At 47.9% G+C, this 24239-nt stretch overlaps 14 protein-coding genes across 14 annotated transcripts; 9 read left to right on the plus strand and 5 right to left on the minus strand.

The window, feature by feature from the left end:
• Positions 1-149: 149 nt before the first annotated feature.
• Positions 150-470, minus strand: FMAN_08716 (putative protein transport protein Sec61 subunit gamma; the record flags this gene model as incomplete). The annotated part of the gene is made up of 3 exons (XM_041829477.1): positions 150-190; positions 241-327; positions 386-470. 3 exons carry the CDS (start codon positions 468-470, stop codon positions 150-152), a joined length of 213 nt encoding a protein of 70 aa, XP_041680236.1.
• Positions 471-1728: 1258 nt separating this feature from the next.
• On the plus strand, positions 1729-2957 carry FMAN_08717 (uncharacterized protein; the record flags this gene model as incomplete). Its single annotated transcript, XM_041829478.1, has 3 exons — positions 1729-2141; positions 2196-2788; positions 2848-2957. 3 exons carry the CDS (start codon positions 1729-1731, stop codon positions 2955-2957), a joined length of 1116 nt encoding a protein of 371 aa, XP_041680237.1.
• A 488-nt stretch (positions 2958-3445) lies between these two features.
• FMAN_08718 (uncharacterized protein) lies at positions 3446-4298 on the plus strand (the record flags this gene model as incomplete). The annotated part of the gene is made up of 2 exons (XM_041829479.1): positions 3446-4075; positions 4131-4298. 2 exons carry the CDS (start codon positions 3446-3448, stop codon positions 4296-4298), a joined length of 798 nt encoding a protein of 265 aa, XP_041680238.1.
• Positions 4299-4530: 232 nt separating this feature from the next.
• FMAN_08719 (uncharacterized protein) lies at positions 4531-4854 on the minus strand (the record flags this gene model as incomplete). Its single annotated transcript, XM_041829480.1, has 1 exon — positions 4531-4854. The coding sequence occupies one exon, from the start codon at positions 4852-4854 to the stop codon at positions 4531-4533; it is 324 nt and encodes a 107-aa protein (XP_041680239.1).
• Positions 4855-5447: 593 nt separating this feature from the next.
• Positions 5448-6304, plus strand: FMAN_08720 (uncharacterized protein; the record flags this gene model as incomplete). The annotated part of the gene is made up of 2 exons (XM_041829481.1): positions 5448-5741; positions 5822-6304. The coding sequence occupies 2 exons, from the start codon at positions 5448-5450 to the stop codon at positions 6302-6304; spliced, it is 777 nt and encodes a 258-aa protein (XP_041680240.1).
• Positions 6305-6445: 141 nt separating this feature from the next.
• FMAN_08721 (uncharacterized protein) lies at positions 6446-6809 on the plus strand (the record flags this gene model as incomplete). The annotated part of the gene is made up of 2 exons (XM_041829482.1): positions 6446-6571; positions 6630-6809. 2 exons carry the CDS (start codon positions 6446-6448, stop codon positions 6807-6809), a joined length of 306 nt encoding a protein of 101 aa, XP_041680241.1.
• A 307-nt stretch (positions 6810-7116) lies between these two features.
• On the minus strand, positions 7117-9466 carry FMAN_08722 (putative ATP-binding protein PRP16; the record flags this gene model as incomplete). The annotated part of the gene is made up of 5 exons (XM_041829483.1): positions 7117-7948; positions 8002-8326; positions 8390-8891; positions 8941-9234; positions 9281-9466. 5 exons carry the CDS (start codon positions 9464-9466, stop codon positions 7117-7119), a joined length of 2139 nt encoding a protein of 712 aa, XP_041680242.1.
• A 1689-nt stretch (positions 9467-11155) lies between these two features.
• Positions 11156-12613, plus strand: FMAN_08723 (uncharacterized protein; the record flags this gene model as incomplete). Its single annotated transcript, XM_041829484.1, has 1 exon — positions 11156-12613. The coding sequence occupies one exon, from the start codon at positions 11156-11158 to the stop codon at positions 12611-12613; it is 1458 nt and encodes a 485-aa protein (XP_041680243.1).
• Positions 12614-14994: 2381 nt separating this feature from the next.
• FMAN_08724 (uncharacterized protein) lies at positions 14995-16621 on the plus strand (the record flags this gene model as incomplete). The annotated part of the gene is made up of 2 exons (XM_041829485.1): positions 14995-15152; positions 15214-16621. 2 exons carry the CDS (start codon positions 14995-14997, stop codon positions 16619-16621), a joined length of 1566 nt encoding a protein of 521 aa, XP_041680244.1.
• Positions 16622-17113: 492 nt separating this feature from the next.
• Positions 17114-18790, plus strand: FMAN_08725 (uncharacterized protein; the record flags this gene model as incomplete). The annotated part of the gene is made up of 1 exon (XM_041829487.1): positions 17114-18790. One exon carries the CDS (start codon positions 17114-17116, stop codon positions 18788-18790), a length of 1677 nt encoding a protein of 558 aa, XP_041680245.1.
• A 613-nt stretch (positions 18791-19403) lies between these two features.
• FMAN_08726 (putative COQ4 protein, responsible for restoring ubiquinone biosynthesis) lies at positions 19404-20134 on the plus strand (the record flags this gene model as incomplete). The annotated part of the gene is made up of 2 exons (XM_041829488.1): positions 19404-19431; positions 19488-20134. The coding sequence occupies 2 exons, from the start codon at positions 19404-19406 to the stop codon at positions 20132-20134; spliced, it is 675 nt and encodes a 224-aa protein (XP_041680246.1).
• Positions 20135-20477: 343 nt separating this feature from the next.
• On the minus strand, positions 20478-20971 carry FMAN_08727 (putative programed cell death protein; the record flags this gene model as incomplete). The annotated part of the gene is made up of 3 exons (XM_041829489.1): positions 20478-20754; positions 20807-20895; positions 20948-20971. The coding sequence occupies 3 exons, from the start codon at positions 20969-20971 to the stop codon at positions 20478-20480; spliced, it is 390 nt and encodes a 129-aa protein (XP_041680247.1).
• Positions 20972-21249: 278 nt separating this feature from the next.
• On the minus strand, positions 21250-22644 carry FMAN_08728 (uncharacterized protein; the record flags this gene model as incomplete). The annotated part of the gene is made up of 1 exon (XM_041829490.1): positions 21250-22644. One exon carries the CDS (start codon positions 22642-22644, stop codon positions 21250-21252), a length of 1395 nt encoding a protein of 464 aa, XP_041680248.1.
• A 702-nt stretch (positions 22645-23346) lies between these two features.
• FMAN_08729 (uncharacterized protein) lies at positions 23347-24008 on the plus strand (the record flags this gene model as incomplete). The annotated part of the gene is made up of 3 exons (XM_041829491.1): positions 23347-23527; positions 23585-23760; positions 23808-24008. 3 exons carry the CDS (start codon positions 23347-23349, stop codon positions 24006-24008), a joined length of 558 nt encoding a protein of 185 aa, XP_041680249.1.
• Between the last annotated feature and the right edge of the window lie 231 nt (positions 24009-24239).

A 24239-nucleotide genomic window follows, 5' to 3' on the forward strand; every position in this document is an offset into this window, starting at 1 on the left:
CCATAATTTCATTGAACTCCGCCCCAGTGAACGTACTCGCAGCAAGAAAATTGTTGTGATCGCCCTCGCATCCACCCCCGCTGTGCGGGTTTTTGGATTGTCAAGTCGCCACTATCCATAATCTCTTCATCGCCTGATCGTGTGATCGTTTATGCGCTACCGACGAGAGCGTGGTTGAGGGGAATGTGCACTGAGGACATGTTAGAGAACGGTACACCTGAAGGAGATTAGATATCATACCCAGCTTGACAACGTAGCCAACGGCGCCCATGATGAGGAAACCAACGCCGACAGCCTGGCAGAGTCGTAGGAACTCCTTCTGGTCAGCTGTAGAGTGGTGTGTTAGTAGAGGTAAAAGACGCGAGTGCGCAATGAGTCGACATACGCTTGGTGCATCGTCGCACGAATTGAACTCCGTCCTTGACGAACTCGGAGGGAACCTCGAGGATCTCTTGAACCTGGTCGGACATATTGTGTGTGTATGTGGAAAAGAAAGGGGAGTAATTAAAATTAGATGCCGAGAAAGAAGAGATGTAGCTTCGTTGAGTAGAAGAAAAGGCAGAGTCGTCGAATTGAGTCGGAGTCGCGAGGGGTTGAAGAAAGGAGAGTTGAAGTTTAAAGGGGACTACTTTTTGGTGGTGATCCTAGCTACTAAATCTAGTGGACAGCACAGCTCTGGCCTCTCCTCTCATGCGACGACGTGTTAACAATTGACTTATCCAATTTCCAATTCGGGGCAAGGCCAGAGTGGCTTTGATTCGGGCCGAGAGATGACCCGGGGCCTGGACTTGAACTTGCCTGACAGTTACATTTCAGTGGAGCTAGGTGGCCCGTGGGGAAGGAAGGCGCTGTGCCTGTGCCTGTGCCTGCTCTCTTTCCCAGCTTATTTCCCCGGGCCCCAAACGCGCAGGCGCTAGCAGGTAGACGCCAGCTTCCGCGAGTTGCAGTGCTTTGCGAAGCTCTTCCCCAGAAAAGAAAGCGTGAAGCTCTCTTCCTCCTTCCGTCATCCGCTAACCTCTTTTCCTTCATCTTTCTATCGTCGTCTACTCTCATAACAAATTCTTGGTCCAAGTTTCAAAGTGTCTTCACGCTCTGACTACGACAAATTGCTCTTTTACCTGTCTTGTTTGCGACCAAGATTAGAGCGCGCCAGAGCCCGATTTCAATCATCGACCAAAATCGACACTGGAGCACGAGCGTTGGGATCACTAACACACGTAGATCCCTGTAGCTAGGCGATTCTTCGCGAAACGAGCCCGATCGCGATTTGTTTTGATATCGAGGTTTAGGAAAGGAGGACATTGATCGGGCTGACGGCATCCTCTATTCCATTGCTCCCCATCTGTATCTGAGCACTCGCTCGGAATATCGGGAGCTAGCCAGCGAGGATTGCAAGCACAGAGCTTCGTCCTGAATATCGCATCTTTGAGTCAAGAACCATCATATCAGGGGTTGTACCTATAATAGGGCCCCAATCTTGTTACGAGGAGTGTACGTATTGCAAGCTTCCAGTCCAATTCATTTCGCTCGGGTGTACAAGGCTTCTGAGTCTTGCGGGCGGCGTTTGTTAGTGACGGAACGTTCAATGGCTGATAACTTATGTGTAAAGACCAGAGGCCAACTCTTGTATCTCGCAGGCAGCCTAATTATCACATTTGACAATATCCTCATTACTCCCCAGATCTCTGCACGGCATTAACCTGTGCCAAGTGCTTTAAGTCGGTAAAAATGGCTGAAGAAGACTTCGAAATCGATATCTACGGCGATGAGAGCAACGACCAGCAGCAGGATGACCACCGAGGCGATGACAATAACCAGGACCATCACCGAGGTGATGATCGAAGGGATAGCCACGGTGACCAGAACATGGAAGAGTACCACGCCGACAACCACCACCATGCGGGAGATGGCCACAGTTCAAGTCATCATCAAGCACATGGCTCTCAGCAGGGGACGAAGAGGAAACAGGAGGATGATGGTCGACCAGTTGACCAATCTGCGACAACTTCGCTCATGATCTCGGAACTTAACTGGTGGAATACAGATGATGATATTCGAGGTTGGGCCCGAGAAGCCGACTGCGAGGACGAGATTAAGGATATCACCTTCAGCGAACACAAGGTCAATGGCAAAAGCAAGGGGTACGATTTTCTTAGCTCCAAGTGTCGGGACCTAGATGACTGACAGATTCGTAGCCAAGCTTACATCGAGTTCTACTCGCCCCAAGCATCTACTGCCATTAAGCGTCGTATCGAACAGATCATAGCTGAAAGTCAAGGGGCCCAGAAGAAGCTCACCTTGACGTACTGGGCCACTACCAACAATCCCTTCAAGACCCTACCCAAAGATGCCCCTGCCAGAGGCAAGGATCAAAGCCGTGCACCATCCAGCTCATACAGCAATGACAGAGGTGGCGGTCATATCGGCGGTAACTTTGGTGGTGGTTTCCGAGGAGGAAGGGGTGGAGGCTACAACCGTGGTGGTATGAACCAAGGTGGTTACAACCGGAACTTCAACAACAATAGTATGGGCGGCTACAATAACATGGGAGGCGGTTACAATGGGCCCATGGGTGGCGGCGGCGGTGGCGGTAACTTTGGCTTCAACAACCGCGGAGGCATGATGGGAGGGGGTATGCGTGGTGGCCCTGGTGGTATGCGAGGCGGTCGAGGAGGCATGATGGGTATGAACCCCATGGGCGGGAACATGGGCGGGAACATGGGCGGAATGCCTATGGGGATGCCTGGAAATATGGGCATGGGCATGATGGGACCTAACGGTATGCCTGGTAAGTGATCTTATTCGTAGACAGACAAGCCTTTTTGAGAGCAAAGCTAACATACACAGGCTTCCAAGGAATGCCTCCCAACTTCAACCCCGGCTTCGGCTTCAACCAGAATCAGGGAGGCGGCGATTGGGGCAACCCGCATGGAGCAAAGAGACCACGACCAGAGTAGAACCCCGTCGTTGGGCCTATTCCTCCGCGCCAAACGGTCCCAATGGCGCCTCCGAGTACAAACACAAGCACAAGCACAAGCACAAGCACAAGCGTGGACAAAGGGAAGTAGGGACAGCAATGAGAGTCTTATATGTCTGCATTTAATTCCGATCTCTAGGCCAAGGATGAGTGCGTTTTGGGCAGTTTGCGAACCAGCATGAATATGCCATCGAGTGAAAAAGGTTGAAGGATAATGGAAAGCAGTAACTGGGCACGTGTAACATAGATTATGGATATTAAGGTTAGGGCATTGGCGTCAAGAAAGCGTTTTGTTTAAGTTTTGTGAGTCACTGAAGAAGAAGTTACGTACGTGAACTGTGATCTCGTCAAGCAAGACTGGGCTTGGGCATATAAAGAGCATCAAGTCTTCTCCTGTATCAATTTACTTTCCTCATCACACATCCTTATCACTCAATGGACTACCCCGCCCCCAGAACTGACCCGCCCATGGCGATGGACACTGAACAGCCCGTTATATGCATCAGATATCGCGCCGCCTGGCCTTCTCTTCCTCGACTGCCCCTAGACAATTCACGAACCCAACTACCGTCCAGTATCCAGGATCGACAAGGCCAAATCTTTGATAGAGTTGAGAGGATCCTCCAAAAGAACAACATCCTAGAGCCAGAGACTGAAATCGAACTGGTCGTACGCCGAATGAACCCAACTGTCTTGATTAAATCACCATGGAAGCAAGACAGCAAGACAAAGTGGGCACAAGCAGTTGAACAAATCGTGGATGCCATGAAGGAACATTTCCCAAGCGCAATCGAAAGAGGCCTTCACATTGAGATGATAGCGCCGCAAAAGTACGAGACGGTGTACATCGGCGAGGTCGAGGAAGATGTGCCATGGGATGACATTCGAGCTGTTGCGAAGCGCCATCTCGACTCCTCCTACGCAACACGCAACTTTCTAAACACTCTCGCCCTCACTAGAAGAGGCTTCTCCAAGCCTGAAGAAAACCCGATCACCGTGTACATTGGATGCCTTGAAGATTCCGATGAGACCAAGTGGGATGGCATTATTGATGGAATCGAGTCTGAGTTTCGTGCGCGGGGATGGATGGACATTGTTGTTCATATTGAGCACAATTGGTCATTCACTAGGATGACTATTGACTAAAGGATAGGCCTTTGGATCATGGATACATGATATATCAGGAAAAGATACCGGAGAATGTGCAGCCAGCGGGCGTTGGATGGTGGAATCCCACTTGAGTTTCAGCGTCAAGAGAAGGTGGCGGGATAGCACAGCACTGGCCTCGGGGAGCAAGAAAACACAAGACCTTCTCATATAGGGTACCAAATTAAACTCAGTAAAAGATATCCTAAACTCAGTAAAAGATATCCTAAACTTATATAAAGTTACCTAAGTCTTTTAATCACTTAGAATTAAAGTCTTAAGTTTTCTTTCCTTCCCTAAACTGGGTCTAATTCAGCGTTTATTTGATTACTCGAGGACCGCAGAAATGAGATCGGAATGAAGTACGATAGGACTCATTGCCGTTAGGGACAAAATATAGCCCTGCTCTACCCCAAGAACCCAGACTCATTAGTCTCCTTTGCAGCCTCTTCTTCCTGACGTTCGCGAAAAGTCTTCCGCGGCCATACTGAAATATGCTCGTTGCTAAAAGTGGGATCTTCTTCTCTATTTCTAGAGCGTGCAAAGTCCAGGACAGCGCGGCGAAAGGTCATTATTTCGATCTTGTTGGGGATGCTGATGAAGATATCCTTCTTCCATTGGTAGACAAAGATGAGGTAACGGATTGGAAAGGGGGAATCTGCCTCGAGATCGGCTTGGTATTGCTCGAATATGACGTCTCTCCAGGTTTTATTGAGATTTCTAGTTGTCATTTTGAGATGAAATAACGGAAAGTGAATAAGGTTGTGTTAGAAACTGTGAAGTTGTTGATACGGATTGAGGTGGTTGCTTAACTTGGGTTGTTAGTCATGCATCGTACGTCACTTGATCGGCAACAGCAGCCATCAGCTACAAGATCACAGTCAGAAGCCATAAAGCGAGGCTGAGGTGAATATAGAATATAAAGCAATGCATGGGAGGAGAATCTGTGAGTGCATTCAGCCGTTTGAGGCTTTGCATCATCATTCTGATTGTTCTTGCATGCAACCTGCAGCCTTTGATACCTAAATTATCCACCAGAAGGTGAATAGGGGCATCTCAGATCAAACAGAAAAAATCGAAATTCTTTCTTCAGTGCCCCGATCTCTATAGCTCCGCACCTGGCAGGCAGTGTTACTCTGGTGGTAAGTGGAAGGCAGGCATCAATTCGTCTGATCTTCAAATGGAAAGAGCACACCCCCTCCTTCTGCCAACATCAACCCCCAACAACACTCTCTCACCCCTCGCAGAGATGGCTCTCTTTTAGCCAAAACAACATCAGCACTTCTTTCTAGAAATCCCCTCGTCGGTACTGATTCTTGCAGACATGGCTACACGCAAACGCCCCCGTGACGTGGAAGAATATGACAAGTACCAGGGCCTCGTCATCTACGTTGGGAACGTTCATTACGATGCCAGCCCAGCCGACTTTGAACAATTTCTTCACGATCATGGAGTATCATGCACACTTTACTGGCCTGAAGCCGGAGAAAGATCTCATGGCGGCTGGTGTTGGGCTCGCTTCCATCATCATGACGATGCTAGCTACGCGATCAACAATCTTAACGGCGCCATTTTCTGCGGAAGAAAGCTAAGAACAGGACATGTAGCCACCAACTCTGTGAGTCCCTCCTCAAATCATGCATCTCTCAAGATGTAGCGTGCGAATGATCAGAGTGGCTTTGCTAACATCATCCGAAGAAACGTGCTCGCTTTCAAGACGGGCCTTCGTCCTTCCAGGACCGTCCTGAAATCTACGATAACCCATTTCGACGAGAGAACCCCTTTTCGTTCCCTAAAAAGTTCCAGACCTTTAACCCTCACACTTTTTTTCAAGATTACGAGCAGATGAAATACCCAGGCCACTCGTCACATTACTTTCACCGGCCTGCCGAGCATCCTGGTTTTTACCCCTCGACAAACAGCCGACGACCAGCGCCCCCCTTTAGACAGAGTGCCAACTACGGGGTTCAGTACCCGGACTGCTACCCGCCAAAGAAGACGGAGCATCTGGATCACCGTCACATCCCAAAACTGCAGGATGTCTGGGACGCAGACAAACCCTTCCTTAGCACTGCGAACATCTTCGCCAAAGGGATCAAGATATCGGGACTGGCAATCACGGTCAACCACGGACAGACCCCCCCAGATGGGGCAGTAGCTCTTTCCAGGCCTGAGGAATAGGAGTCGCAGGATGGAAGTATGGACATAGAAATGACCGAACCGCGGCCCCAGCTATATTGGCAACCGGGCCGAGTCCTTGGATCGGACCCCCAAGAGAGAGCTTACATCTCTCATTCCGAAAGTTTCGTCAGACCGTTAGATATGAGTATCAGTGTCCTCTCGGCAACGTGCCGGAGTCACATCGTTTCATACAAGCGCCCTCCAGGAGTTGGACTTGGTTGGGGCGACTTTGATCGCTTCTATGAATGGCAGTTACTCGGCCGTAAGGTAAGGACAAGCGATTCATTTGAATTCCTAACAAAATCACTAGCTAATGTCTCATTAGGTTCAAAAGTCGATGGTGCGAGCTCAGAGGTTTCAGCAATCCAACTCTCCCCACATGACCTTCATTTCCGAGTTGACCGGCTGCCTTCATATTGTACGAACAGATTCGACCAAGATTGAATCTCGAAGGAACCTCAAGAGACCCAACTTGTGGCAGAAGCTCAAAAATGGCAAGAACTAAAGAAGAAAATGAGACAGATTGATGTTAGTGGAGGTGATGTTAGTGAAGGTTGAGCGAGGATATTTTGTCAGATGCTGGGATTTGTACATGAAACAATCTTGTCAACAAGATGAAAAGTTTATAATGGAACATGAAGGATGACCTGGAGATAGCTCAAGGCAAGAAGAGTATGAAGAAATAGGCAGCGGATCATGTAGTGGTGTTGGGGTGAAAATAATCGATCATGTGGCCGACTCATAACTAAGTTTCTCGACATACATACATGTGAACAAAATGACTAGCACAACAAAGCTTCTCAACGTGTAGATTACCACCAATCTGTCTGTTTGTTGGTACTTAGCCCACAAGCCTCTTCAAATGATGCCTTCGCGAGCGGCATTTTGAACGGGCCAGTCTTGCCCGCACGTTTCAACGCCCAGCTCTCCTCTCGAAAGTTCTCACATCCCCGGAGCCACTCGGGCTCGATGGCTGTGACTGTCTCCAGGAACTGACAGTTTGTCATGACGAAGGAGTCAAAAACGACCCACCTGTGGTTGATTCCTACAAGGTTGCTTTCAGGAGATAATCCAGCGTGCCAGTTGTGATGAAGAACTCTGTAGCGGTTGTTTCCACTACCAACGTCGCTGAAAGCCACGCGATGACTAAAGGCCCAAGCAAGCGCTTGACGGAGATTGTCATCACATTCAGAGGTCTCGAGTTCGAATCGCTTGGGCTTATCCTTGAATAAGTCGGCAAATGACTTCCTCAGCTTCATGCGAATACGCTTGAATTCTTCAAGGGCACGTATGCTGAGAGAATTGTCCGAGCACCACCCCGATACGTCGACGTAAATCCCATCAGGTCTAAGATCCTCGGCCTCATCTTCCTTCTTCATGAATGCGTCCACTGCGTTGAGCTGCGTGATGTGATCAGAGGTGAAACAGGCAAATCGATGTGCCTGACCTGCAGTGGAATAGGGGCCTTGACCACGGACAAAGATCGGATGCCGTGTGCTTCGAATGGCGGCGATGGTTATCATGTCACTACTGCAGCCGAGCTCATGAGCCTTTTCAAGTGCGTTGAACCATACGGGGTGGACTGGAAGTTTTGAAGCCATCTGGCCCTTGGGAGTAATAGTCCCAGTATCGTCAAGATATCCCCTAATCTTAGTCAGTGCCACAAAGAACGAGATAATGAAAACGGAAGACAGTACATAGCAAGAAGATCTTCGAGAGCGCGAAAGAAGACTTCGGGATCAGGTTTGTCAACAAAATCAAAATTGGCCACATCATCGAATCCCATAGCCTTGATCTGTAGAACCAAGCGAGAGAGGTCGCTTGTGTGAATGGAAGCGGGCGTTGTCGGAAGAAGAATCTCATCGTAGTGCTCCTTCGTGTAAATGCGATAGCATACGCCTGGCTGATTTCGACCAGCGCGACTGGCTCGCTGCTCTGCTGCTGTCCTAGAGATAGGTCCGGTAAAAACTGTCCTGAGGCCAATCCGGGGATTAAAACGCGACTCAATACAGAGTCCAGTGTCTGGATATCATGGTCAGTTTCTCCAGTCTGAATTGAACAATAATTTGACAATGGCCAGCATACCAACGATGTAGACAACACCATCAACCGTCAGATTGGCCTCTGCAATATTCGTCGAGATGATGCACCGACGGCGGGAAGACCGTATGAGGACTCTTTCCTGCTCTGCTTTGGGCAACTGAGAATAAAGGGGCAACACTTCAAGACCCCAGGTTGCCGATCGCAACTGTCCACAAGCATCTTCGATCTCGGCTGTAGACGGCATAAAGACAAGAATATCACCATCCCCAGTAGTCTGATGGATGTGTTGAGCAGTATGAAGAGCTAGACTAGCGTAATCAGGAGTTGGTTCTTGGAGATAACGGATCTCGACAGGGTGCTCTCGGCCGGATAGAGGTAGATGACTGCCCTGACCGAAGTAGTTCAGAAATACACCCACGTCAGGAGTGGCAGACATGATGACTACTTTTAGATCAGGGAAGAGTGGTAAAGCGCGCTTCAATAGTGCTAGAAGTAGGTCTGTCGGGATGGTGCGCTCGTGGGCCTCATCAATGATGACACAACTCTTTAGGGGGTGTTAGAAAGAGGCGAAAGGTGCTGGACACAACACTTACGTATTTGCCGAAAGAACCATTACCTTGAACCAACTGCACAAGCATTCCGTCGGTCATGTAGCTCAAGCGTGTTTTGACTCGGGAAATACGCTTGTCGAAGCGAACCTGATATCCCACTTCTGCACCCACTCTGACATCTAGCTCAGAGGCGACCTTCTCTGCACCTGAAATAGCAGATGGCCGATGGGGCTGTGTACAAGCGATAGGTTTCGAGGAACCAAGTTCATCGAATAGAATGAACTGGGGAATCTGCGTCGTTTTGCCTGAGCCTGTTTCGCCAGATACGATAATCACCTGTGGGAGTTAGTGCCATGCTCTATGATGTGAAGAGTGCAGCTACCTGGTGTTGATGATAAAGATCAAGAAACTCTTGACGCTTGGCTGAAGCTGGAAGTCTCCGACGAATGGTGAGTAACTCAAAATATCTTCTGCTATGAAGATCATTTTCTCGGAGTGGATGAGCTTCACCGTCCTCAAGACGAATACCATCCTCTGCAGTTGAATCACGAAACGACGTGTGATCCATGGTGATACATAAGGTAAGGTAAGAAGGCTTTTGCGAATGATGAAAGAAAAGGGAAGCTGCAATAAAGCTGCAACGAAGCTGTGCAGCTGTGCAACTTTAAGAAGGTAAGTGGTTTGAGTGCAGATCTGAGGCATCCGTACCTTCTCGTGTCGTTCACGAGCCCCACATGATGCCGCTTCGATTACAAGAGGAAGGAGCTACTCTGGCCTGCAAATACAAAAGGGGGGAGGCACTGGCAGGCAGTGCTTGCATCTAGGTGTCGACAGTGTCAAGAATGACAGCTGCCAGCTGCCAGCTGGCAGGTAATCTCGTGCACTCGAAGGTGCAGTCCCCCCTTTTCAAGGCACCGCCTCAGGGGGAATAGGAGCCAAGAGAATGATTGAAAGAGATGCGAATAGATAAAATAGAAGAATCTCTTGGTTATATTTCAGAAACCTGTAAGCTTTCTTCTAGTATGCGCTTCGCTGTGCCACCGCTCGTGATTCACTATCGATTTCATACAGTCATTTCGGAGTAATAAGTCGAGTTTCTAGATTCCGTAAATTAAACCTCTAATGCTAACTCTGCACTAAAGAGAGAAGGCTCATCAGCATATACGAAGTCGAATCCCAATATTAGAGAAGAATAATAGAGATAAACTGGGGTTGGTCTCTGTTTGGATTCATAGAGACGAAGTCACATTAATGGAACTCGTGTTTTAGTTGGTGAAGCAGGTGGCTGCCAATGTACTTATCTAAAGAGATACATTGATTTAGACGAGATAGAGTATTTCCTTGATAAGAATGTTTCCGAGAAGATTAGGAGGAAAGTAACTCCAGTTCTTTTCTAGAGTCACTGGCCTAGGGAGCTCCGTCTGACTCTCAGCTTTGCTATTTCAACCTTAGCAATCGACCCAGAGAGTTAAGAAACCACAATATCAGCCCATTAATTAAGTGAAGTGACATTGGGGAATCGTGATTCCAATATGTAGATGCCGACAACCTCATTCTCTTATCTCCATGTATTCCAACACTGCAATTTAGGCTTGCTATTTGCCGGTTCCTATCAAAGAAAGATGAACAACCAATGCTTTAGTATGTTCGGAGACATAGAACTTAAAGCTCATTCTTCTAGAAGCTTGTGTGTTTGCAATTGTTATGCATGTTCCCCCTTCTCTGACATGGAGACTTGCATTGGAACAGCATTGGTATGCTTGGTTCTCCTTGAAGGTTCCTATATTCAATAAAATTGCTCCAATACAGTGATACATAAAGCTTGGTAGAACCTGCAAGTATCGGCGACGTGCATATCCCTTTATTAAGCTGGTAGATGTTGGTTCAAAACGCCATTCAACTTATCCGCCCTTTGCCAAGGCTAACGGCAAACTCTCTTAGGCAAACATTCGTTCAGTGTCTGTGCTGGTCAATGTGACTCGAGTCCATCCATGTTCGAGCTAAAGATGTTGAACAAAGAAAGTGTTCGAAATACCACATGCGTCGACCAATGAACAGTTGTTGTTTGTTTGTTCCAGGTCAACACATGGTGTGAAGAGATTCAATGGCCTTTGATCTATAAATACCTAACTCCACGGCTCAAGATCCAAGACTCAATACCAACAACAACCAGCTTCAACTCAACGGGCTCTAGTGGTCCCATCCCTACATTGTCAATCAACAATACTGCAAATCTCAATTCCCTCACTTCACCAATATGTCGACCGCACAGGATTACTACTCGGATGAGTGGACAGACACTGATTCCGAAATCAACTCAGACGACCTCATGGGAATCGACTCAGATGCTGGCTCAGATGTTGGTTCAGATGTTGGTTCAGATGCTGGTTCAGATGACAGCTCGGATGAAGACTCGGATGAAGACTCGGATGACGACTCTGACGACGGCTCTGACGATGGCTCAGAGCTTGATCGTGATGTTTTTGGCCCTCTCGTTGACATTACCGAGGAGTCCATCATCGCTCTAGCCACTAGAATTGCCAAAGATGTGCTTCATGTTATCCCAGGCAAGGCAGAGCTTCTTAACACAGTTTCCGGGTCTTACAACATCGTCCACATTGTGCAGCTGGAAACAGTCAAGCTGGTTATTCGAATCCCCGCCACAGGCTGGGGCGATGGAATGACAAAGGCAGCAGAAGATGCCCTTTCATCGCAAGTTGCAACAATGCGTTTCATCAAAGAACAGACCGGAGCGCCTGTGCCCGAAGTGTACAGCTGGGACCCAACCAACAACAACGAGATTAGTGCACCTTTCATCTGCATGAGCTTCGTTACCGGAGAGACCGTGTCTAGTGTCTGGTTCAAAGACTCAATGGATGGTAAGGCGCGAGAACAGTTTCGTCTCAATATTCTGACCAGCACTGCAGCCATCATGGCCAAATTCTCTACTATGACCTTCGACAAGATCGGCTCCCTCATGCAAGCAGAAGACGGCTCTATATTTGTCGGTCCAGTGTTCGAATGGGATGAGAATGATGATGGTAGTGTCTATGCTAAAGCTACGCGCACTTACTTCTCAACAGACGAGTTTATGGCATGCAGCATTGCTCCCTCAACTAAAGATAATACGTGGGGACGTGCTGAGGACAAGGTGCTCAAAGTTCTCTTGGAAAACTCACCATTTCTTCGTTCTCATTCTCACTTCGTTCTCTGCCCACCCGACTTCGACTCCCAGAACGTTCTTGTTGATGAACAAGGAAACGTGACTGGATTGATTGACTGGGACCATTGCCAAACAGTACCACCTCAACTCGGTTACGCCTGTTATCCAGGATGGATCACTAGAGACTGGGATCCTTTGATGTATGGCTGGCCCCATATGCCAGGCTTTGAGGATTCTCCCGAAGAACTACAACGATATCGAGCGCACTACAACAAAGAGATGTGCAAAGAATTGTCTGGGAAAGGAGACTCTGCTCTCACGCAAGACTCCCACATTGCTGAAGCCGTTACCATTGCAGCATTCAGCTCAATGAACAGGCTGGAGATCTGTCGCAAGTTTGTTGAGGTCGCTCTAAATCTGCACAAAGACAACAGTGTGAGTGTTCTTTTGGACATTGGAGATGGTGACCTTGACAAAGAACACTGGGAGGAATTGAAAGACAAGCTGAAAGCTTTGGTTTGTTCGCCAACCACACCCTCACGAGAAGGTTGAAAGGTGTTTAAGGAGGAAACAAAGAGACCTAGAGAGTTGATTCGCGTTCGTTTCTGTATAAGTACTGCCTTAAGATGACTCGAGAAGATAGCTCTAGTCATAGCCGTATCGCAAACATTTGAATCATTATTTCTACGAAGATAACTACTCAAGTACAATCATATAAACTGGTCATTTAACCTTCACCATGGGATGTAACAAGAGAGACGGAAAACATCATTGGTGAGTAAAACCCTAATGGATGACTACAGAAGCTAACAAGACAGCCCCGTGTGCAATCAGAGTGCCAAAACTCGATGTGTGAAGAAACAACATCTCGCAATATGCAGTAAATGTAAATCAGGCTATTCATTGAAGCACAATCGTCGATGCCCCTATTGCTCTGACAAGGAGACCAAAGAGGAAAAGAGAATCGCGAAGGAGAAGAATGCTATCCAGGAAGAGGAGGAGGAAGAGTGATGTACAGCGCATGGTATATGATCGAAGAGGAGGAAGAGAAGGGAAGTTGGAAAGAGAGAGAGGTCAGAGAATGTTGTGCAGTTTAGGACATCTGGGTATAGAATGGCTCATTGTGTACTACTGGTAGTTTACACTGAACAGAGTTGCCAGAGCGAGTATGTTGCTTGCCGCTTGTTTTGATATTGCAATTGCCTTATTTATGGATATTAGACCTGTCATTATTTTGATATAGCATATGTTTATGTTAAGGAGTTACTGAAATAGCTGGAATTCATCAAGACTTTCAGACGTCTAGGATCACAGTTCAATTGTTGTCAACGAGCTCAGCTAGCTGCGCCTAGGAACAATTCAATTACGATAAAATCACATGCTAACAGTGGTTGAATGTATAATTGATGCTAATGAGCTGGACCTTGGATTATTGGTTCTCTGTCTGGCTAAGCCCCCAGGAACAGTGGACTCAACTGTCACTCGAACCTCAGAAGTCCCGCGTAGTATTTTGGACATATAACCTTGAAATAGCAAATATGAACCTTTAAAATTTAATGAAGTGAGGTTCAGAAGTGAAGAAGTGATGGGAAACGGGAAAGCAACTAGAGAGACACACGTAGATCAGGCAGTTACTGAAGGTTGTTTGGACTAAGCGGAGCTGCTCTTTCAAATATAAAAGAGAAGGCTAAGCGATTAGTAGCAGACTGGAAGATCTTTTAGAGTTAGTACTTTGTAAGGATGGATAAGGCTAGACGCTTCAAGGCTGTCTTTGCCCTTTTGGAGGATAAGCATTGCTCCTCAGTAAGGCAAAGCAATTTGTCAGTGGCGGTTCTCATTCTCAGGGGTACCGTTTGCTTTGGTTCTGGAAGAACGTAAATATGACCGAGAAGCCATGAAAAACATAACATATGCAACGTCACAAGTTGATAGCTGTAGCGCATACCTCGCGAAAAAGAGGCGGTGAGCAGGCTAGCCACTTGACAAGTCGTCGACAAGCTTTGGTCCCGTAAAAGAAAAACTCGGGAGCTTTTATGACGAGGTCTCATCAGTTAAGAGATCAAAAATGAATAGCCCAACTGGGGAAGAAATGCCGTTAGTGGTTGATGCACGCTAGTGTAATATTACAACTGGTTTGTTTACGTCTTACTGTTACTGTCCCTGATCTGACCTTGCACTCCCGAGGAAGAGTCTTGTCATACGTGGGAATAATTCCGAGTTTCTCGCAACGAGAGTTAATTGGGTCGGCATTCATATAAAGTTTTATGTTCAACTGGTGTAGAGATCTTGACTTCTTAGCCTGGAGTGTTGCTGTACAGACCCCTCTGAGCCTGGCCTTGTGCTGTGGAGGCATTACGATGATCTTTGATTGCGTGTAGGGTGAGATATAAAACTCACGGCTAATACTGGAATAGATAAGGTATCCTTTCTTTCGCACGTTCCTCTGGGAGATAGATGTCTACTGTGTAAAAGTGTCTGGCTCTTTTGCCATGCTCCACAGAATAAGCGTTCGTATGAGACCCAGTAACAAGATGAAGTTAGAACACGATTAGGTTAATTAGCTCACGATAAGCGAAAAAGTATTTATAAATACCCAAACCTGGGATGGCTTAGACAGGTAGTATTTAGTATTTGCATGCACTTGGACAGTGTGTGTTTGCGTGTCGCTAAACGGTAACAGGCGCGCTTCAAAGAGCGTCAGCCATATCTACTACCTCATACTGACATGGGGTGAGACCTTATTAGCTAATGTGCTGGTTGTCTCCCAGCCATTTGCGATTTCCCTCGAGCATGAATGTCGTGTCTTTACCAAAGTTTGACTTCACAATAACCACTTAACTTCACTTACGACACGGCAAGGACGATATTTACCGCTGGTGAATAAGCTCTTGGTTTTCAGCTTTTCTATTGCTTGGGCATCTGACTTTCAAACCATGCTTCAGGTAATCGCCAAGAGTTATGAAGCTCACAGAAGCTTCTTTCTCGGGGGTTACAAGAGGCTTTTAGGAGCTATTATTCTCGTTGTTGTTAATTCTGCTCCCTCGATCTTCGACGACTCGAAACCCCGACGCGATAAAACCACTCATCACATGTAAGTCTCGCCCAGGAAGAGGAGGAGAAGGGAGAATATCCAAGACTGATGCAACTTCTAGGACAAAGATGCCTCCATTTTTGTGTAATGAGATCTGGACCCTTGTATTCTCCAACTTCGAGGATACCATAGATGTCGATGATGGATCAGACCTTGGCCTTTATCCATCCCCCAAAGACACTGATATTCCAGCTCTTAAATCACTGTGTCTTGTCAGCCATCAGTTCTACAGATTGGCCAGGCGAAATCTGTATCATACCATATCGAGCGGAAAGCTACCCGACCAACAGAATAATACAAAGATGTGTTTACTTGCCCGTACGCTCCTCTTAAACCCGGAGCTCAGGTCGGAAATCCGTGCGATCGATCTGAGTTCCTCAGGAAACTGGAAAGCTCCCTTGGTCAACAGTGAGTTTTGGCTACCAAGCATTGAACGGGTCGAGCCTACTCAGCTCCGAGACTTGCTGAGGGAAGACATAGAAAGACACTCTGCCACCGAGGCTGGGACATGTTTTCTTCTGGCCCTCATGCCAAAACTTCGGATGGTCGTATTGACAGACCCCCAGACACACTCCAAGGCACTGACCTGGATCCTAGGGGGAAAGATGAAGACTCCCCAGCCTGGCACAGCAGATCGACCAGAACCAGTTGCGAACTACCTCGGCCAGCTAGAAGAAATACACTGGTCGCCATTACGGGCCAAATCAGAAGACCCGGATACTTGTAGCACGGAACATTTACTACTCCTTCCCAGTATCAAGCGACTCTTCCTGTCACCTTTTGCACCCAACCTCACTATTAGTCCTCCCATAGTTCCAGACCTTCAGAGCGGGCTACAGAGTTTGACACTCGACGGTGGGATGATCAGGCCCGCCTTCCTACACTACAGTCTTTCTCGGTGCAAGGCCTTACAGCACTTGGACCTGGATCTTACAGATTGCTACGACGTCGATGAAGAGGATTTGACGGTAAACCTATACGACTTTGGAAGAATTCTCAGAGAGTTTGGACAGACCCTTGTCAGCCTCAGGCTGAGATTTTACGATTGCGAAGAGTACGCACAAAGCAGGATTGGCTCTCTACAAGGGCTTAAGCGCCTCCGACATCTTTCAGCTCCAATATTTGTACTTGCAGGTACATTGATGGACGCAGTCCCGCTATCGGAGGTCTTGCCTGAATCCGTTGAGACGCTTGAAATGGATTTCGTTGATGTGTGTAGGGTGGCAAATTGTGACACTCTGGCAACAATGTCTGCTGCCAACGACGACCGAGTGATTCGCTTCCTTTACAACAACCAATTACCCAAACTACAGGAAGTCGTATATGGTTTTTATATTGACGGCGAGAATGACAGGATCGCTAACTTCACCAAAGTTGAGGGCTGGAGTGTCAAGAACGAGGCACGACTACGGCGCTCGTTTGCGGGAGAGCCTTATTCTGGGAGGCTTGAGCTAGTACGCGGAGAATAGGATGACAAGATGGATATTGGTTCACCCTCCCTACCTACGCACCTACAGACCTAATGAAATAACGAGACTATGGCTTGGAAAGAGATGATCAATTTGATGAAAAGCAAACAGACTGTTGTATGACAGATATATTACATCACCCACACACGAGTACCCGGTGTGAATATACCGAGTTATTTCAGCTGAGAGAAGAGACAACTTGAGACGCAGCAGAAACGGTTTTCATTGGCAACCTGCAAGGTATCATTCCAGACTACGACAATGGTCTTGATTCAAGCCACAGTCTTGCTCGTGCATATCATGTTACTCGTGATGATACCCTACATATCGTGGGTTACACAGCATAAGTACCTCACAAAAGTACCTTTTGTACTTAAGCACAACCTGCCAGCCTGATCAGCCCCGATCTCGACTCCATCGACATCTCATCTCCTCTCATCTTCGCTGCCTTCATTCAATTCTACCCCAATTGCCATCTCAATCACTATCATCATGCTTTTGTGTGTCCCCAACGAGATTTTGCTTCACATTTGCACCATTATCGAGTGCAAAGATTGGGAAGGCGGATGGGATACCAAGTCCTCCTACGAGGCACTCTTGTCTCTGAGCCGCGTTTGCAAGCGATTGCGTGTGATTGCAGAGTTCCATCTCTTTCGAAGCATTTTTGTCCTCGAGGAGGACCCTGATGAGAAATGGATGCAACTTGCAAGACGCCTGCAACAGGATCCTGAGTGGGGTCTCACCGTGAGGACGTTCTGCTCCCAGAGATACGATCCCATGGCGCATCCATACTTCCTCGACTGGATTACCAAGCATTTCAAAAAGCTTTCCTCATCACCTGACCGTGATAGAATCCCCCAAGGTCTCAGGACTGTCATACAGCAGGAGTTGAAATTCAGAATATTCAAACGGCCATACAGAAGTTTGAAAGTGCTTCTCATGCTTCTCATGCCTGAGCTGAGACACCTCGAGCTCTGGATTACTGACCTCAAATCTACGCCGTTTCTTTTGACTGAAGCATTTGAAGGTGACCAAGACAAAGGTTATGCTGGGTTTGAGCCCAACGAAGGGGGTCAGGTGTATAAAGGTATCCCGGATATCCTCCTTTTCCGCCATCTCGAGTCGGTAACTCTGAGAGCCTATGATGACAAACTGGGCTCCCCAATACGGTGTAAAACAGTCAGCGGTCTCTTCAACCACCCAAGCATCAAGGCTCTGAGATTTGACGGCTTTGCATTGTTGCAATATACTTGTTCGAAGTTGGGCTGGAGCAAGGCGCCCAGCAACCTGACTAGGCTCGACCTTGAAAACTGCATCCTACAGCCCATGTCCCTCCAAAGCATCATGGAGAAATGCACAAGCCTCACCCAACTCAATATGGGCCTCATAGGCTACGGAGACGTGAAAGATGCTAGTCATAATCTTGAGGAGTTTGGCGACGTTCTCAGAGCCCATGGGCAAAACCTGATCGACCTTTCAATCACGAAACCAATGTGGGATCCTCACCTCGCTGATTGGAAGAACTACATCGGAAGTCTCAGAAAACTGGAAGTTCTGAGACATCTATCCATCGGTAGGTTGAACTTTGTTGGGCCCATAGATAATGAGAATAAGAGGTACATAACCATACACGACAAACTTCCTCCGTCCTTGGAAACTCTCACCATTGAAGCAGAGATGACGGGCTGCTCGTGTGACTTGGATAGAGCCAGAGAGACAGAAGAGCTAGTTTGCGACATGCTCATGTATGAACCACTTCCGCGGAGCTTGAAAAAAATATACATGAAGTTGCTACGGGGGCCAGACGCTCAAGGTTATGAAGTGAAGGAAGCTGATAACCTTGGGGCCTGGCAAGTCGGGAAGAAAGGTGTATGGGTGCGGAGACGCAAGAGGGCAAGGGGGGACGAGGATGATGACGATAATGAAGAGGAAGATGAAGAGATCGAGGAAGATGATGAGAGCGAGGGCGAGGGCGAGGAGAAAGATGAGGAAGTTGAGGAGAAAGAGATCGAGGAGGTCGAGGAGGTCGAGGAGGTCGAGGAGGTCGAGGAGTGCAGGGAGTTGGAAGAGCATGAGGAGTGGTCGGAGTGCGAGGAGGATGTGGATTATGAAAAGGACAAGGAGTATAGAGTGATTCAATTCATCAGCAGTGCGACTCGGACTGGATAAGGTAGTTAGTTCTAGTACAAAAGCCCTCATAAATCGCATTTCAAGTACACGGTCAATATAGAAATCTCATTGCTCCGATTATTTTCTCTCTGTTCTTATAGCAAGGGTTGTGATAGAGCCTGATTACAGTGCAGAGACAACATATCACCCAACATCGTATATTACAAGGCTGGGCGTTCATTCATTATTTCCGCCGACATACCGAGATATTAATAGGACTTACACAAAGTCAATTATTCCCGTTGAACTAACTTAAATCAAATTGAATATACAGTTCCACCAAAGAAACTTCAGCCCTGATTCGTTCTGGTCTCTCGGTAATTATTGAAGCTGAGTCATGGCCTAGCCCGTTAGATCATCGCCAGAGCTTAAACATCGAACCACTATCATCATCCTCAGATAACGAGCCCAAATGGAGAGCGCACTTCCTAAAATAAGGTTAATTGGATCTGCCCGGAATGCTAGCGCTTTGATACGGGCAACATCTTGTGCATCCTGCTCTTCTTCGTCGCCTAGGAGCTTCACAAGCTTGAACCGGCCCCCGCCAAACTACCCAGGCCATGTTCCTCTTACGAGAGTTGAACGGGCTGGGCTGGCCATTGGGGCCAGCGTCATGTCCTTTTTCAATCCCTATCGCCATGGTATGCGAAATGATTTCCTGCAGGAACCCTCTGTTTCTCTAGCTGATCGCCCTCAGACCTCATCGCTGCTACCGGCGAAGCCACTGCTACACCCTACTTTATCTATCGCCTCCGCGACGCCATGCTCGCCGATCCAACCGGCCGTCGAATCCTCCGAGCTCGACCTCGAATTTCCTCCAAAACCCTCTCCCTAGAAGCTCTGCGCGCACTGCCCGAAAACTCCGTTGGCCGCGCCTACGTAGGCTGGCTCGATCGCGAAGGCGTGTCCCCCGATACTCGAGCTACGGTGCGGTACATCGACGACGAAGAGTGCGCATATGTAATGCAACGATACCGCGAGTGTCATGACTTCTACCACGCCTTGACTGGTCTGCCTATCGTGCGCGAGGGTGAGGTTGCCCTCAAGGCTTTTGAGTTTGCGAATACCTTACTTCCTATGACTGGCTTGAGTGTCTTCGCGGCTGCTACCATGAAGAGAAGCGAGAGGCAGCGATTCGCCTCGATATACCTACCTTGGGCCCTGAAGAATGGGGCACGGAGCAAAGAGGTCATCAATGTATTCTGGGAAGAGAGACTTGAAGATGATGTTAGTGACTTGAGAAAAGAGCTGGGTATTGAGCAACCGCCCGATATGAGAGACATTCGAAAGAGGGAGAGGGAGGAGAAGAAGAGACTTAAAGAGCTGAGAGAGCAGGGGCTATAATTGTCTGCCTGTTCTCTCCCATCTGGCTTCTCTTGCAATACCTGTACTCTATGTATTAAATGTCAAATTTAGAATTGCCAATTAGCGTTGTTATTGAGGCCAAAATTACTGTTCCAAGATTCCTGATCTGCCAAGTCAATTGCATCATGCACATCATCAAATCATACGAGTAGAGACCCCAGATTTTACCCTCGACGTCTGAGGAAGAGTTCCCATATTCTGCACCTTGAGCCATCACAGTAATTTTGTCCCCTTTCACTCGAGACAGAAAAGCAGGTCCCGCCCACGAATTTGCCTTATTCCCTCGCTCTGATCCTCAATTCAATGGTATCACAAGCAGCCTCTACAGGTCCAAATCGTCATCATCGTCCCACGCCTTGCGTCTGCTCACAACAATCTTCTCCTCCTCCTTGCTCTCCGACATAGCATTGAGAAGCTCCTTGAGTTGTGCTTCAGTGACCTTCTGTCGAAGTTGACCGGTTTGCGCAAGTGTGATAAGTCGGTTCTCGATGTCGGCGGCGCGCTCCTCCTTCACAAGCCGGATGCGGCCTAGACGATCGGCGGCTTCGGGGTGGAGGATCTGGTTGAGGATGTGTTGACGAGCGTCATTTTGCTGCTGTCTATTCAAGGTCAGTAAGACAGTGTCGCGCGGTATGGATCGAGACAACTGACTGGCGCTGCTGCTGTTGTTCCTGGCTAGAAGGACCGCCTCCACTGCCACCGGCTTCAGCCTTCAGCTGCTCCAGGCGAGCTTTTCGTAACTGCGAAGAGCATCAGTGATGAGTTCCCGATGAAACCACAAGAGTGAGCAACCTGTTCTAACTCTGCGTCGTCCATGATTTTGATACGTGACGATGTTCAACGTTTTAGTGAGTCGCGAGATCAGCCTGACGCCGCGGGGCTGCTTTGCACATGGTTGGAGGGGCATTGCGTTACGTAAGCAAAACTAAGCAACACATTAAACATCATGATACTATTGATTTAGTGTCCATTATTCTGTTAACTGACAAAGGGTTGTTGAGTGTATTTAGTATGAGAAATTCAAGTGCTATTGTGAAATCTCCAACCATATATAGATGTCCCAAGTGCTAATGATGCAATTCGTTAACACTATCCTATAAAAAGTCATTTTTAAACATGTGCTGCTGAAACTTCTTCCTAACATCGTTTGGTGATGCCTCCTGGATGGGTATGAAAGACCTTAGCCTTTTATTTTGTTCAATACGTCGGGCCTTAATCATCTGAACCATCAGTTGATTCGTGGGTGTGTCTATGCCGAGGATCCTCGCCCGCTTCAAGAAGTATCCATTCTGATAGTTGATGTCTGTTTGCAGACCCTTGTTGATGCGTGTCAGCAGATCACTGGGGGCTTTGCTCTTGCCTGTGATGCGACGGTAGCAGAACTTTTTGAGGCCTTCTCCGCGGAGGAACTTTATGAGGTCGGGTGAGTTTTGAACCTCAGGCATGTTCTCCGTCACTATAGCCATTTCCCCTAGAAGCTTGTTCATCATCCTTTGAGCATTTCCATTTTCTAGTAGACCTTGGTATGAAAGGTCAAGGAGCACACAGACGGGCTCAACAGCAGCCGTGAACATAACGGATGGTAGTTTGAACCTTAGCCAGTGCTCGTAATTACTAAAGGTTGTGTTGAGCTCTTTGACCCTTCTCAGCGAATGCATCATGCTAGGCTGCTGCTCAACAGGGATGTAGAGCTCTTTCTCTGCATTTAGTACCGGATCGGCTTTGGTGAAGACTGTTCGCCCAGTTCTCAGCTCCTTAACTGAATCCCTGTTCCGGTTGAAAGCGAGCGCATGGGACATATGGCCCAGGTAAAAGTTGGGCTCGGGTTGGGTTCTGTTAAAGAGTTGTTCGCGGACTTGCTCGAGCACTCCCATGCCGTCGTTAAGAAGGCAAATCGATGTTTTATCGTCGATCCGATCTTTGACTGAAGTAATCGCCCTAACAGCCTCAAAGCCACGGCCGGTAACTATCAACTCATCGATATGCGAGCGGTCAGGTTGAGGTACAGCATCGCTCTCGGGCATGGCTGCATTCTTCTCGACATATGCATTCTTCCTTGTTCGTTCAGATTGAACCTTTTCGACATTTCGATATCTCGACTTGGGCATCTCGCGGAATGGCACTGTCTCAACGGAATCATAAACGCTACATAGAGCGTGGGCGATGAATCTCGATCTGACATCTTCGCCCAGGATATGAATCTTATGCACTGGTCCAGATTTCGCTGCTTCAGCTGGAATGACAACCGAGGGGACGTAGAATTGCGACGAAGGGATTGTTGATGTAGGTGTGACAGATCCGGCTTGGGTACTAGAGCTTTTCCACGGCCGTGATGGCGTACTGCCGAGTTCTGGGGGTGCGGCCTCTGGTTTCTTCTGTTCTGTCGGAGGCACTGCCGAAGCAAAGAGTCGTGTATAGCCGAAACTGGGGCTACTTTGGAGCCATCGGGTCGATTCTCTCGCTATTTGAATGGTCGGCCGCGTCTGCATTATAATTTCCAGCTTGAAGTTTGTGATCGAGGCGTCGTGGAGAGAAAAGGTGGTCGGAAGCCGAAAGATCGAGATTTAATATGTGCACGCGCGCATCCAGACTCAAGCGAGAGGGGATGGAGGCTAGCCTTTAGGACTCGGTTTTTGGTAAGTCTGATTAATAATAGGTCGGTTTGTTATCTCGCCAGTTCGTGAAGACGTTGAGTTGCGTTAGAGCTGGTGATGTCGATGCTAAATTGGTGATGCGCTGAAGAATGACAGAGGCGAGTCCGCTTTCACCTCTGGTTCGACATAGACCAGGGCCAATTAGAGTAACAAGAGCCTAAGTTTTCGATGATCAATAGTGGGCCTCAGAAGCATCAACAATTGGCCAATGAGTGCTCGGCTCCGATATCGTCTGATGCTGGAAATAGTGATGTTGAAGGCTACACAGCATGAAAAGGAAATGCAAGTAACAGAATTGGCATATGGAACTCACTAAAAGGAATCCACAATACATGGCATTCTTTTGTTTTCAGCTTGAGGAAGTTCTCTGCCCGCGATACCCTTTAGCTACATTACTTCGCTTCATGAATGCAAAAGCCACTAAGCCTGATTGGGTCTCATGGTTGACAAGTTTCTGCGCCTGTGCGAAGTCCTTCATGCGACGACGTGAACATCACAACATTGCGCCTCTCAACATCCCTATTCACAAAAACCAACATGACAGACGTCAAGGACATCACACCGGAGCTCGATCGGCTGGACAACCAGCTCGATGATCTCGAAGAAAAGCTGCAGCCTTTGTTGGGCAACCTCGAAGGCATGGCCTCTCAGTTGCCCCTATTAGACAAGGCGAAACTGTTCTCACTTACAGCTTACGCGATCGAATCCCTAATGTTTTGTGAGCTCTCTTGCGCCTGATACGACGCCACATGATCAATACTAACATTCGCGATAGCATCACTGAAATTAAATGAGGGCAATGAGGCTCAAACACAAGCCGTTCTTACTGAACTCAAGCGAATTCAGCAATATTTTGGAAAGATCAAGAACATCGAGTCTCCCCCGGAGCCTGAGACGCGTACCCTGACTATTAACCAAGAGGCTACCGCGCGTATCCTCAAGGCGGACCTGGTATGTAGCGGCGAAGCCATGACAGATCCAAGACTGACAATTTACAGGGCGACAACAAAACAATCAGCAGCAAGCTTGCCGAAAAGATTGCAGAGGAACGTGCCAAGGCATTGCTCAAGTCTGTCGAGAACCGAAAGCGCCCAGCAGAGGAGTCGCCCGTTCCATCTCAGCCCAGCTCTTCTGCTGATGGAAAAGATAAGAACAAGAAGAAGCAGAAGAAGAACAAGAAGAACAAGTCGAAGAACTGAATTGCAAAGCAACATTACTATGCTAGTGGGCCAAGTGGTTGGAAAACGCACAGAAGTCTGGCGCCAGCTGATGATGGTCGAATTCAGAGCATGGAGCTTCAGGAGGAGGCTTACATTGATACCCAGCTTGTGTCAGGCAAATAGATGGCTGAGGACCTATATGGCCCCCTTGAAAAGTTGAATTCACTGGGCATGGCGTTTGGGAATTTAGGTTTGACTTTTTGATTCAGG

This window comes from Fusarium mangiferae (genome assembly GCF_900044065.1).
Source record: "Fusarium mangiferae strain MRC7560 genome assembly, contig: FMAN_scaffold004, whole genome shotgun sequence".
In the NCBI taxonomy this organism is placed as follows: domain Eukaryota; kingdom Fungi; phylum Ascomycota; class Sordariomycetes; order Hypocreales; family Nectriaceae; genus Fusarium; species Fusarium mangiferae.